At 40.0% G+C, this 13873-nt stretch overlaps 1 protein-coding gene across 8 annotated transcripts in view; it reads right to left on the bottom strand.

The window, feature by feature from the left end:
• MIPEP (mitochondrial intermediate peptidase) overlaps positions 1-13873 on the bottom strand; it is a 138569-nt gene that overhangs the window by 67828 nt on the left and 56868 nt on the right. For all 8 annotated transcript variants that reach the window (XR_013345044.1, XR_013345046.1, XR_013345045.1 and 5 more), the window contains one exon: positions 3490-3564. Coding sequence is in view for 4 of the 8 variants with exons in the window: in XM_077809421.1 (XP_077665547.1) it covers positions 3490-3564 (75 nt within the window). In the remaining 4 variants the exon portion in view is untranslated. The remainder of the gene's footprint in view (positions 1-3489; positions 3565-13873) is intronic.

Below are 13873 nucleotides of genomic sequence, written 5' to 3' on the forward strand. Positions count from 1 at the left end.
CATTAGGGGCTCATTCACCTGCACATCTACTAATGTGATATATGCCATCATGTGCCAGCAATGCCCCTCTGCCATGTACACAGGCCAAACAGAACACTTCTGTCTCCTTGGACATTCAATAACAGGTTTAAAAGTAGTCATCCTACAACAAAAAAACTTCAAAAGCAGATTTCAAAGAGAAACTGCAGAGCTACAATTCATTTGCAAACTCACCACCATCAGTTTGGGCTTGAATAGGGACTGGCTGGCTTACTACAAAAGCAATTTTCCCTCTCTTGGTATTGACACCTCCTCATCAATTATTGGGAGTGGACTACATCCACCCTGACTGAATTGGCCTTTTCATCACCGGTTCTCCACTTGTAAAGTGATTCCCTTCTCTTCATGTGCCAGTATATTTATGCTTGTATCTGTAATTTTCACTCCATGCATCTGAAGAAGTAGTTTTTTAACCAAAAAAGATTATGCCCTAATAAATCTGTTAGTCTTTAAGGTGCCATCAGACTCCTCATTGTTTTTGTTGATACAGACTAACACGGCTACCCCTCTGATACTGTGCCAATAAAGTTACTGCAGGCCCAAGCTTACAGGCGATTACTCCACATGACAACAATATGCATATTGAAAAGATGTGTATTTAAATGTAGAGTACAGAACTCAAGTTTCCTCATCTCTCTCCAGAATCTGCTGGAGATCACAAAAGCTGAAATTATTATAGCAAAACTGAAGTTTATGGATGAAAAAGCAATTTAATTTCATTCTCCTATTTTTAGATACCATAAAAAATTAGTAGAAGTTACCTTAAAATTGTTCTATTTATTTTTTGAATAGGCTAAAACACATTTATGTTATTTCCCTACTCTTGGAAAATTCGAACATTTTCATTTTCAAAAGGTCAAATAATGAATGGCATGGATGGCACTTAGCCCTCAAAGTGCTTTTGCTAATTTTGAAGAAAATGAGTTTGAGTCTTCAGTTATAAGTAAGCTCTTTACCAATTTGTGTGCAATGAATGTGGTTATTCGGACATTAATATGTATGTAGGAGAACATATCTAGTTAACTAAATTAAAAATAAATACAAGAGTTTATTCCAATGATTATAACTTTAAATAACTACACAGAAAACAATACACATCTCTACAAAGGCATGTGGGAACTCTGTATTCACCACCATCCACCCGTATCCAGGAACAATTTTTGTGAACTAAATAACTGAAACGACCATCAACCAGTCTTTTTATCTGGGATTAGTTTATATGCACCAGCTGGCATTATTATTAGATTCTCTCAAGACGCATTGAAATAGAGAGGCAAATGCTTATGGCAACTCTGGTCCAGGACAAATACAAATTGACTGCTGAAAGGAAATCCTTGGGCTCTATTGCTAGTACAGATATTACTGAACAAAGAATGTCTGTGTTTGAAAGCACATGTCCACCACTTCAGAATTTCAAATCAATTACTGGTCTGTACCCTGGTGGATTAGTCAAAATTAGCGGCTCTCATGAACAGCGTTTTTGTTTGTTTGTTTGTTTTTTTGAGTATTCATTCATCAGTATTAAATTTTGCTTTTTCAGAACTGTTGTACAGTTTGGAGCAATTCTGATTTAATTCTTGTATGGATTCCTTCTACACTGCAAACAATCTCGCTCAGATCTCTCTCAGATTTAGTAGCATAGCATGTCTGTATACGAAAACAATTATAAGCAACAATTATGCATTTCAAAATCAGAACTGTCAGGGGCATTTCACTGCTTTCACATTACAAAGGTAAAGTAGCGCTCCGCTCCACATCACTTAGCTCTCACAGAACCCACCATGGCCAGTGACACCCAAAGTTGCAATGGTTTAACTAAAAGTGTGACTTAAAAAACTGACTTAGTTAAATCAGTGCAAACCTGTGTAGATACTCAACCTGCTATAAACCTGGCTTATTAGTTTAATTTGCACAGGTAAATTTACAGATATAAGCTCAACTATTATAACCAGTTTTAAATCAACAGACGTGTCCACACAGCAGTTTGCACAGGTTTAATTAAGACATTTTAAAAATCAGTTTTACTTAAACTCAACAGTTGCTGGTAGAGAAGGACACACAGTCTTTGGGACATCTTTTAGAGAGAAGAAATCACAAATCCCTAGCCTTTGCCCAACTGTCCAAACTGCCACCTGATTCTTGCTTCTGCATTTGTTAAAAAGAGACTGCGTGCTCCTGTTTGGAGCACCTAAAAGCAGTTTTCCTCACTTTAAAGCTATACCAATCGTGGTAAAAAACAAACAAACGTATTTAGCATAGGGAAAAAAGAATAGAGAAAAATCATACAAAATAAGCGTTAGCAGAATATAAACACAAGCTGACTAATCAGTATGAAAAACATAGCTAATCTGAATGCCTTTGTGACTATTAACTTTTACCGGTAATTGCTCTATTAGGATTGAGGAAACAAGCTCCCTGTTTCAACAATGACATATATGTATTGTGGTTTTTTATTAAAAAAAGAAGAGTGAAAGACTAACATATTTTACCTAAGTTTTAACTCCCCTTTCATTATAATGCTAAGACTTAGAAGGTGGAAATGGACATGTATTTTCTTACTAATATTGTTTTTACTCAGTTGCACAAGTTCACCAATTGTGAGTGCAGAGCAGTGTACTAATGCTGAGCAGAGGAGTTTTTCTTTTTAAAGAAAGCGTTGAAACTATTGCTCTAGAAAAGCCAGACAGAACTGCATGAACTTAGCAACAACTATAACAATATAATAAGGTAGATCAGATTTTAGACCTAAAAACTTTGACAGTGTCCTTTTAGTAATAAAAACCAATATTTTCAAACCTGACTGCTTATGTCAGGAAACCAAAATCCGTATTTCATCACCTAAATAAAACTGGGCTGATTTTCAAAAGGTACTCAGCATCTCCAGCTCACACAGAGTTTAGTGGGATTTAAAGGTGCTCCATATTTCTGATAATTAAATTGGTTTTATTTCGGAGCCACACAATGGATTTGTGAGCTTAAATGTAGGGTCCCAGGTTTGAAAATTTTGGTCAGAGTAAATACAACCAAAGATGGCTACTTCAGCATACTTTTGTTTTCAATTTATATTTGAGATATTTTAAAACATTCAGTAAACAAAATATCAAGTACCATTTTAATTCATGGCTTCCTGTTAAAACTTTTTTAAGCGTGAAAGGCAACCATTTTCAAAGCTGTGTATCTAAAGATAAGCATCTAAATCCATATTAAAACACCAACTTTATGCAGACAACTGACAATGTTGACCAAAACATATTAAAATGAAGTTGAAAACAATTGTTTAAATATTTTGCATTTGTTTAGACAGCACAGATACAACACTAAGTGTTAAATTACAAAAATTTGTAAGATTTTACAAATTAATAGAGTCAAATTAATCTGATATTAGTTCCTATAAATTTAGGAAGTCGTTTCAGATTTAGTGGTGGAGAAACCTGAAGCCAAAGAACATACCTGAAGTTGCATATCAGCTGCAGCACAAATCTTTTTAGATTCGCAGAGTCGCGACACCATGCTTTTTGGCAGTGACTTGAAGAAAGAAAAAAGCCACAATACATTTAGAATTAAGTAAATTAAGTACATTGTTTGAGAACATTTAATGTACAGTACTTCTGACTGAGGAAGACAAACAGAACATAAAAGTAAAACATATAATGGATTTTTACTGTAATTTTTAAAACAATTATGACTTTTAGAAAACACTTTAGATTGAAAAACTGACAAGGATGAAGACATTCTATTAAATATCAACAAGTACTAATTTGTCAAACAGAAGGTTTGAACATGCAAACACAGAATGGCAGACTACATAATTGGCACTGCTTTTTAACTAGCAACCTGGGATAACCATTTATTGTCTCATAGATGCATATTTATAAAACAATACTTTGCTATCAACATGTACCTATTTCAGATATTATGACTATTATTTCAGACAGTAAAACACAGCTGTTGCAGGCAGTGCCCCAGGGTCATCCAGTCTAATCTTCTGTGGCAGATATTAGAAGTAAAAAAATCCTTTTGATGTTTGAGCATGTCTAGTACACATCCATGTGGGCCTGATCCAATCTCAAATGAAGTCAATAGGAGTCTATTCATTGTCTTCACTGAGTATTGGTTCAGATCCTACTTATTTATCAATATGAAGATGTTTTGCAAAACTGAACAATATTCTTGATATTTTTAATAAAACCTAATCTATGCTTCACATTTACATGACTAAAATTATTTTAAATACTCCACCACATCGCTTGGAAGACTGACTGATTTTCCCAATATTCAGTCTAGTTTTCTCTTTTGATTTTCCATCTAGATTTCTATAAATACATCCAGAGACTATTCAATGCCATATCTTTCAAAATACTGGTAGGTGAATGTCTGGCCCTAAATTTCTTGTCAGTCCACCTTTAGGCAGTTCAATAAATCAGTTTTCCCAATAAGCTTATTCTTTTTGGATGTATTTTGAAGTATGTTAATCAGGGTTAAAATAACTCAGTTCGTGCCATCATGTTAAATGATATTATGGAATGGTTCTGCACTTTAACGCAGATGTTTGCTATTACACAGAACTCAAAAAGCATACCTGAAGTTTTACAGTGTGTTGATGTGTTTAAGGACTAATACATCCAAGTTTACAGATTCTGATCCCATAGCCATATGTTTAGATTCTGTACAAATGATAGGACTTCAAACCAAATGATGTTGATGTTCATAGAATAAATATACAGAACAATTGCATACCAAATTATACAAAACTGAGAAAAATGTTAGCAATTAACTCAATGGAATCTGGAAGTTAAAAACAGAGAGGAACTCTCAAGTTGCACAGCCGTTTTTTTTTTTTTTTTGCAGCCACTTGTCAGGACCATGTAACATTTTCCCCCCAGTAAATGCACTGTAGTCTGGAGAATGGGGTGCAATAGCACTCGCTATTTTGTCAGTCATAATGTACATAGCTGTTAAATTTAAACCTACAGAATGGGACCAATGGACATTAACTCTGTCCTGCAATACTCTTATTATTTTAATGCTAATTCTTTCCTGAATATAGAAGACCCCTTGTTTAGAAGTATGTAACGATTTTTGGAATAGGAACTTAGCTATATTGCTGGCCTCCAGATCAAGAAAAGGATATTGAGTGTAAAGAGAGAAAAAAGTAGCAAAGGTTAACAGGCTAATAATGGATTACCTCAACTAATCATATACAGAGTGGTCTAATAGCACAATGGGCCAAAGGTTAGAGAAGCAATTTCTCAACAGATTAAATGATTGCTTCTCAACTTGGTTTTACATAATGCACAGGCATTAATTCAAGAATTAAAAGTAGCTGAACCACTATGTAATACTGACCTCAATATAATAATGTTCAACTTCCTAAAGGAGAGGAAGGTACCAAAAAGTGACACAGTGATACTAAAATTTGGACAGGAAGATTTCCATAAAATGAAGAGGGGCTAGCCAAAAAGGCCCCAAATTAAAAAGTAAAGGAAGTAAATTGCTTAGATGTGGCATGGATACTACTTAAAACAACAGTATCAGACAGCATGTGTGCTGCTGAATAAAAATGGAACCAGGAAGGCAAAGAGTAGACCATAACTGACTATTTGCACCCGAGATCTCTCAGAATATGGAAATCTGACCTTACTGAAGCCAATAAACAGGAAATAAATAGCGTCAGTCAATATGGAAGAGGGAAATTAGACTGTCTTAGATGGACTTTTAAGAGCAAATTGTTAAAGGTTCGTATATGGGAAGCAAGAAGCCTGTGGGTCTTCTAGATAATCAGGTGTGAAAGCGAGCAATTAAGGATAAGGACATTGCTGAGAAATAAAAGGGACTCATATCTTTCAAGGCCAGAACAGACCATTGTGATTATCCATTCTGACCTCCTGCCATAGAACTTCCCCCCCCAAAATTCCTAGAGCATATCTTTTAGAAAAACATCCTTGCATAAATCTTCATGGCTGAAAATATCAGAGAGATACCAAAAATGAGTAGGTCCAGAGTAAGTAATAAAGATTCTCAGAGACTGGAAAAAGTACTGGAAGAAATTCATAATTTAAAAGCAATAATTTACCAGGCCCAGATGGTACATCCAAGAGTTCTGAAGGAGCTCAAGTATCAAGTAGCAGAGCAGGTAGCAAAGATAGGTAATTTTTAATTTAAAAAACAGCTACTTCACCAGCAGACTGGAAGGTAGCAAACAAATAAATATTAAAAAACAACTCCTGGATGATTTGGGAATTACAGATCAGTAAGCATTACATTGGTACCGGTAAATTGGCAGAACACATTTAAAATAGACCACTACCACATGTGGAAGATGATGATATGATACAGTTTCTGCAAACAAAAGTCATGTTTCACTAATCTATTAAAATTCTTTGAATGTGTCGAAGTAGTGGATGAAGGAGAACCTGCTCACAATTTATTTAGATTTTCAAAAGGCTTTTATAAAGGTCCCTCTCAAGGGCCTACTAAAGAAACCAAGAGTCACAGTGTAAGAGGCAAAGTACTGTCCTGGACCAAAAATTGGTCAAGAGACAGGGGAAAAAGTAGGAATAAATGTTAAATTTTCATAATAGACAAAGGTTAATAGCAGGTGCCTCACAGTTCTGTACTAGGTCCATTATTGTTTACTGTATTTACTAATCATCTGGAAAGAGAAATAAGTATTGAAGTAGCAAAATTTGCAGATGACAAATTATTTAGGTTACATAATTATTTCTCTACATCTGCCAGTGCATTTATGTCCTATCTATTCTTTCCCCCCTATCCTGCAAGTACTTCAGTGACCATTCATCATGGAAATAAAGGAGCACATAAATGTATGCAAGATGACAGCCTGATGGAAGAAACTTTGTGCCTGATACATGTTTAAGCACATTTTGTTATTAAGCACCAACAAGCAACATATACATTTTGGATACAGTAAATAACAAAAAGTTGGATATGTAGCTTTAATTTGCAATTTTTTTCTGCATTACAAAATCTGAACACCTAAAATCTTATCAACAGTGGATGTATATATTTTATATATTTATAACTTTTAACAAATGCTACAGCCAAGATCACTGCTACACTTCAAACCAAACTGGCTCTTTCAGCATAACTTATTTATATAGTTTTATATTTTGCCCATTTTAAACAACATTAAGATAAATTTAAATATAGCAGCTGCCAGCCAGTATGCTATTTAAAACAGAACAAAAACACCAGAACTTCACTCATAGGCATTTTGGTAAACCACAAGCCCACAAATCCTCACTGAAATGGGACATCCAGGTTTGCAGTTCACAGGAACATAGAAAAGCGAGGTTCTGCGATGGGGACAGACAGTGCAAATGATATCACATTCTCCATGGGCTATGTAGGACAAACCACCTCACCCCCTAGCTTAGCTCATACGCTCTCCGCAGCTGTGGAAACAGCTTTAATCCACAACTTACAATTGACTATTTCTCTTCATGACTCTTCCCCCTGAGTCCTCCTGGGCAGGGCAAGAAGCTCATTGCTGCCATGCTTCTGCTACACGGGAAGAGTGAATATAGGAACCCCCTCACTATACTGGAAAAGTGAACAGGTGCTCCCATGGCAGGGAAGACTATGGAAAGTCAGCCACTGCTTCCACTCCACTATTCTTTTCTTCTTCATCTGCTCTGATGGAAGTTTCTACTATGCTCTCCAGCTCCTTGAGTCCAAGAGCAAGGAGCAAATAGAGATGGGCACTGGTCTCTCTCTGTGCTAACCAAATTTCCCTCCCAAAGGGCCAGAGAGACAGCTCTCCAAAAAGCTGCTGTTGAAGATGTAGAGTTGGGTCACAGCCGTAGCCTTTCTAAAAGAACTTCTTGCCCTCATTCAGCCTACCAACTTGCTTTGTACATACTCTTGTAGCGATATGAGTGCCACACAAGAGCAGCAAGACTCTGTCCTTCCACCTGAGACACAGCATCAGCATGAGAAGCAGAGAACAGCTGATAATTTTAAATAAATTCCATCTGTCTTATGAGTTCAGGGGAAATCATGAAAATTCATGGAGACAAATGACATTCTACAATATGAGGTTTGTGAGTAATAGAATATAGTGATTAATTAATTGTATAGTCTAATATCAACACCCAAGGGCTGTGCTGAGAGGATAATTCACAAGCAAGAAGAAAACAATGGCTAAAATTGGTGTCACAAGTTAGGTTTCACTGGGGGAAAATGATGAGGACCTGGGACTCAAAAAATAGAGACTCTGGGCAGCAAAAACAGCATAAAAGAATGAGGCGGCCTACCAAGCCTAGTCTGGTTTGAGAGCCACTGGAAAGAGAGAGACCTGCAGAGACCAGCCAGCTGGCATTTTGGACTGGGAAAGCAAGCCAAGGTTTAGATATGCTCCTGTCATGGCTGATTCATCTGCCTCAGGCACCTATCCATGACTGACCAACACACCAGTTCTTGCAGACATCAACAGAAAGCTGTATTTCCCCGTACCTTTCTATTTTGTTCTCTCTTCCACTCTGTCTCCTTACCAAAAGCAGCAATAGCCCCAACAACAAGCAACTGTGTTAAAGGTCCAGCCACAGAACTATTATTTATCTTACCCCAAAAGGAGGACTCTCTGATAAAACCAGGGACTTTAATATCCACTCTCTGAAAAAAGGACTTTGCTGAGCTTTGGCTAAGATTGTTTTGACAGAATAAACATTCAATTTTTTTCTTTAAAATTCTTTTTTTCTTGTCTTTTATGTTCAATGAACTAAGACCTTGGCATGAATTTTACAGTGCTTAACATGGTGCCTCAAGAAGCCCAGGTATCTGTGCTCCCAAACCCCTTAACTGTTTAACTGTTTAATATTCTACAGTAACAGAATCATAGTAATAATTCTGACCATCTGGGCCCATTTCTTTAATTAGATTAATAAACCACTACCTTTGTAATTCCATCTGCCTATAATACTGGAAATAAATGACAACTCACAGATCGTTGAGACAATGACTTTTTCAAGCCAGCATCCAAAAAGGCATGAAGTTGAAAAATGGTTTAGTTTAGACATTCATCACCACCACACTGTTACACATTTAACAAGAAAACTGGGAACACAAAATAGTACATGTCCACAAGTTGGTCTAATTAACATTCCTGGAGCTTTAACATTTGCATTTCTGTGATTTTAACTGTGCAGTGGAATCTCAATATTAACATGGGTTTCTGGATTTAATTTAATTTCCTAGAGGTTTGGGTTTTTGTGTGTGGGTGTTTTTAAGGAAAAATAATAAGACTGGTATGCATCTTCTTGAAGAGAAAGATGTTTACCTTGTGGGAACTGGTGGTTCCTCAAGATGTGTGGTCCCTATCTGTATTCCACTCCAGGTATACATGCACTAGGAGGTGGAGAATTACTGCAAGCAGTGTCCGCAGGTCTCTCTGGCCCTTTGGGAGGTCTCATATGCTCCAGTCCTCATACTTCAAACTGAGGACATAAAGCTCGATGCAGTCAAAATGCCTCTCCAGTTCCTTCTCTACCGTGAATCCAGGAATGATGTAGAGCAGAGGAGGAGGAGGAGGGCAGGTAGTGGAATGTAGATAGGGACCACACATCTTGAAGAACCTTCAGTTACAACAAAGTAAGTAACTCACTCTTTCTTCAAGCACTGATCCGTGGAGCTATACTCCACTGTGGGTGACTGACAAGCGGTATTCAAGTAGTAAAAGGATGCCAGGATACAGGCGGCAGAGCTGTCAACAGGACTGCTGTCCCAAAGGGTGCATCAACAGAGGTATCAGGTACTAGAGCATAATGTCTTGCACGTGTGGAGGAATCACCACATAACTGTCTTGTAAATTCCAATTAGAGGTACTTATTGAAGCTATGGTACTTGGTACTGTTGTCGCTTGTGCTCTTTTAGAATGAGCCATTACCTCTGAGGGGAGGAAGATGTGACAGCTGGTAGCAAACCACAATATAGCCTGAGATCCATTTAGAGAGTTTCTGGGAGGTGATTGCTTGACCTCAAATTCATTCTGCTTTGGCAAAAAAAAGTCTAGGTGATTTTCTAGTTTTGTCTTTTGTAGATAAAGGACCAGTTTGTCATACACTGGGGGAACGAAATCTGCTCTCCTCCTCTAATGCATGCAGTTTTGGAAAAAAATTATCCAGTCAATCCTTTTATATGTAAGTGACCATAAGAACTGCCATATTGGGTCAGACCAATGGTCCATTTATCCCACTATTCCATCTTCCAACAATGACCAATGCCAGATGCTTCATTGGGAATGAACAGAACAGGGCAATTATCGAGTCATCAATCCCCTGTCATCCAAGTCCCAGCACCTGCCAGTCAGAGGCTTAGGGACACCCGGGGCAAGGGGCTGCATCTCTGACTATCTTTGCTAATAGCCATTGATGGACCTATCCTCCATGAACTTAATTCTTTTTTGAACCCAGTTATACTTTTGGCCTTCACAACATCCCATGGCAACGAACTCCACAGGTTGACTGTGCATTGTGTGAAAAAGTACCGTATATACTCATTCATAAGCGGAATTTTTTTGGTAAAAAAGTGAAGCATTAAAGAGCGGGGTCAGCTTATCAACGGGTCTACACCAAAATGTGACGATCTAATATATTTGTCATTTTGTTTACCTGGAGCATCCACAGGCACGGAGCACCTCAGCTCCCAGTGGCCATGGTTCACTGTTCCCAGCCAATGGGAGCTGCAGGAAGTGGCGGAGGCCAAGGGACATGCTGGCCGCCACTTCCCGCAGCTCCCATTGGCTGGGAACAGCGAACCGCGGCCACTGGGAGCTGAGGGGCTCTGTGCCTGTGAACGCTCCCGGTAAACAAAACATCTCAGCCCACTAGTGGCCTATCCTGATCAGCCGGGAGCCAAAGTTTGCCAATCCTTGAAATATAGTCTAGTTCATGTGAAAGCGAGAGGTCATCTTAGGGATGAATTTTGGGTGCAGTGTGGGCATAACCTTGTCTGGGAAAAATATTGTGTAGGGAGGATGCACCATCAGAGCTGCTCTCTTTCCTATTCTCCTAGCTGAGGTAATCACTACCACGAAGGCCATTTTCATACATCGATACGTTAGTGAACAGGTAGCCATAGGTTCTAAGGGAGACCTAGTCACAGAATCATAGAATATCAGGGTTGGAAGGGACCTCAGGAGGCCATCTAGTCCAACCCCCTGCTCAAAAGCAGGACCCATCCCCAATTAAATCATCCCAGCCAGGGCTTTGTCAAGCCTGACCTTAAAAACTTCTAAGGAAGGAGATTCCACCACCTCCCTAGGCAACGCATTCCAGTGTTTCAACACCCTACTAGTGAAAAAGTTTTTCCTAATATCCAACCTAAACCTCCTCCACTACAACTTGAGACCATTACTCCTTGTCCTGTCCTCTTCTACCACTGAGAATAGTCTAGAACCATCCTCTCTGGAACCAGCTCTCAGGTAGTTGAAAGCAGCTATCAAATCCCCCCTCATTCTTCTCTTCTGCAGACTAAACAATCCCAGTTCCCTCAGCCTCTCCTCATAAGTCATGTGTTCCAGACCCCTAATCATTTTTGTTGCCCTTCGCTGGACTCTCTCCAATTTATCCACATCCTTCTTGTAGTGTGGGGCCCAAAACTGGACACAGTACTCCAGATGAGGCCTCACCAATGTCGAATAGAGGGGGATGATCACGTCCCTCGATCTGCTCGCTATGCCCCTACTTATACATCCCAAAATGCGATTGGCCTTCTTGGCAACAAGGGCACACTGCTGACTCATATCCAGCTTCTCGTCCACTGTCACCCCTAGGTCCTTTTCCGCAGAACTGCTGCCTAGCCATTCGGTCCCTAGTCTGTAGCTGTGCATTGGGTTCTTCCGTCCTAAGTGCAGGACCCTGCACTTATCCTTATTGAACCTCATCAGATTTCTTTTGGCCCAATCCTCCAATTTGTCTAGGTCCCTCTGTATCCTATCCCTGCCCTACAGCGTATCTACCACTCCTCCCAGTTTAGTATCATCCGCAAATTTGCTGAGAGTGCAATCCACACCATCCTCCAGATCATTTATGAAGATATTGAACAAAATCGGCCCCAGGACCGACCCCTGGGGCACTCCACTTGACACCGGCTGCCAACTAGACATGGAGCCATTGATCTCTACCCGTTGAGCCCGACAATCTAGCCAGCTTTCTACCCACCTTATAGTGCATTCATCCAGCCCATACTTCTTTAACTTGCTGACAAGAATATTGTGAGAGACCGTGTCAAAAGCTTTGCTAAAGTCAAGAAACAATACATCCACTGCTTTCCCTTCATCCACAGAACGCGATTAGATTAGTCAGGCATGACCTTCCCTTGGTGAATCCATGCTGACTGTTCCTGATCACTTTCCTCTCATGTAAGTGCTTCAGGATTGATTCTTTGAGGACCTGCTCCATGATTTTTCCGGGGACTGAAGTGAGGCTGACTGGCCTGTAGTTCCCAGGATCCTCCTTCTTCCCTTTTTTAAAGATTGGCACTACATTAGCCTTTTTCCAGTCATCCGGGACTTCCCCCATTCGCCACGAGTTTTCAAAGATAATGGCCAATGGCTCTGCAATCACAGCTGCCAATTCCTTTAGCACTCTCGGATGCAACTCGTCCGGCCCCATGGACTTGTGCACGTCCAGCTTTTCTAAATAGTCCCTAACCACCTCTTTCTCCACAGAGGGCTGGCCATCTATTCCCCATGTTGTGAGGCCCAGCGCAGCAGTCTGGGAGCTGACCTTGTTAGTGAAGACAGAGGCAAAAAAAGCATTGAGTACATTAGCTTTTTCCATATCCTCTGTCACTAGGTTGCCTCCCTCATTCAGTAAGGGGCCCACACTTTCCTTGGCTTTCTTCTTGTTGCCAACATACCTGAAGAAACCTCTCTTGTTACTCTTAACATCTCTTGCTAGCTGCAGCTCCAGGTGCGATTTGGCCCTCCTGATTTCATTCCTACATGCCCGAGCAATATTTTTATACTCTTCCCTGGTCATATGTCCAACCTTCCACTTCTTGTAAGCTTCTTTTTTATGTTTAAGATCCGCTAGGATTTCATCGTTAAGCCAAGCTGGTCGCCTGCCATATTTACTATTCTTTCGACACATCGGGATGGTTTGTCCCTGTAACCTCAACAGGGATTCCTTGAAATACAGCCAGCTCTCCTGGACTCCTTTCCCCTTCATGTTAGTTCCCCAGGGGATCCTACCCATCTGTTCCCTGAGGGAGTCGAAGTCTGCTTTCCTGAAGTCCGGGGTCCGTATCTTGCTGCTTACCTTTCTTCCCTGAGTCAGGATCCTGAACTCAACCAACTCATGGTCACTGCCTCCCAGATTCCCATCCACTTTTGCTTCCCCTACTAATTCTTCCCGGTTTGTGAGCAGCAGGTCAAGAAAAGCTCCCCCCCTAGTTGGCTCCTCTAGCACTTGCACCAGGAAATTGTCCCCTACGCTTTCCAAAAACTTCCTGGATTGTCTATGCACCACTGTATTGCTCTCCCAGCAGATATCAGGAAAATTAAAGTCACCCATGAGAACCAGGGCGTGCGATCTAGTAGCTTCTGTGAGCTGCCGGAAGAAAGCCTCATCCACCTCATCCCCCTGGTCTGGTGGTCTATAGCAGACTCCCACCACTACATCACTCTTGTTGCTCACACTTTTAAACTTAACCCAGAGACACTCAGGTTTTTCTGCAGTTTTGTACCGGAGCTCTGAGCAGTCATACTGCTCCCTTACATACAGTGCTACTCCCCCACCTTTTCTGTCCTGCCTGTCTTTCCTGAACAGTTTATAACCATCCATGACAGTACTCCAGTCATGTGAGTTATCCC

The sequence above is a fragment of the Eretmochelys imbricata genome, chromosome 1 (assembly GCF_965152235.1).
Source record: "Eretmochelys imbricata isolate rEreImb1 chromosome 1, rEreImb1.hap1, whole genome shotgun sequence".
Lineage (NCBI taxonomy): Eukaryota > Metazoa > Chordata > Testudines > Cheloniidae > Eretmochelys > Eretmochelys imbricata.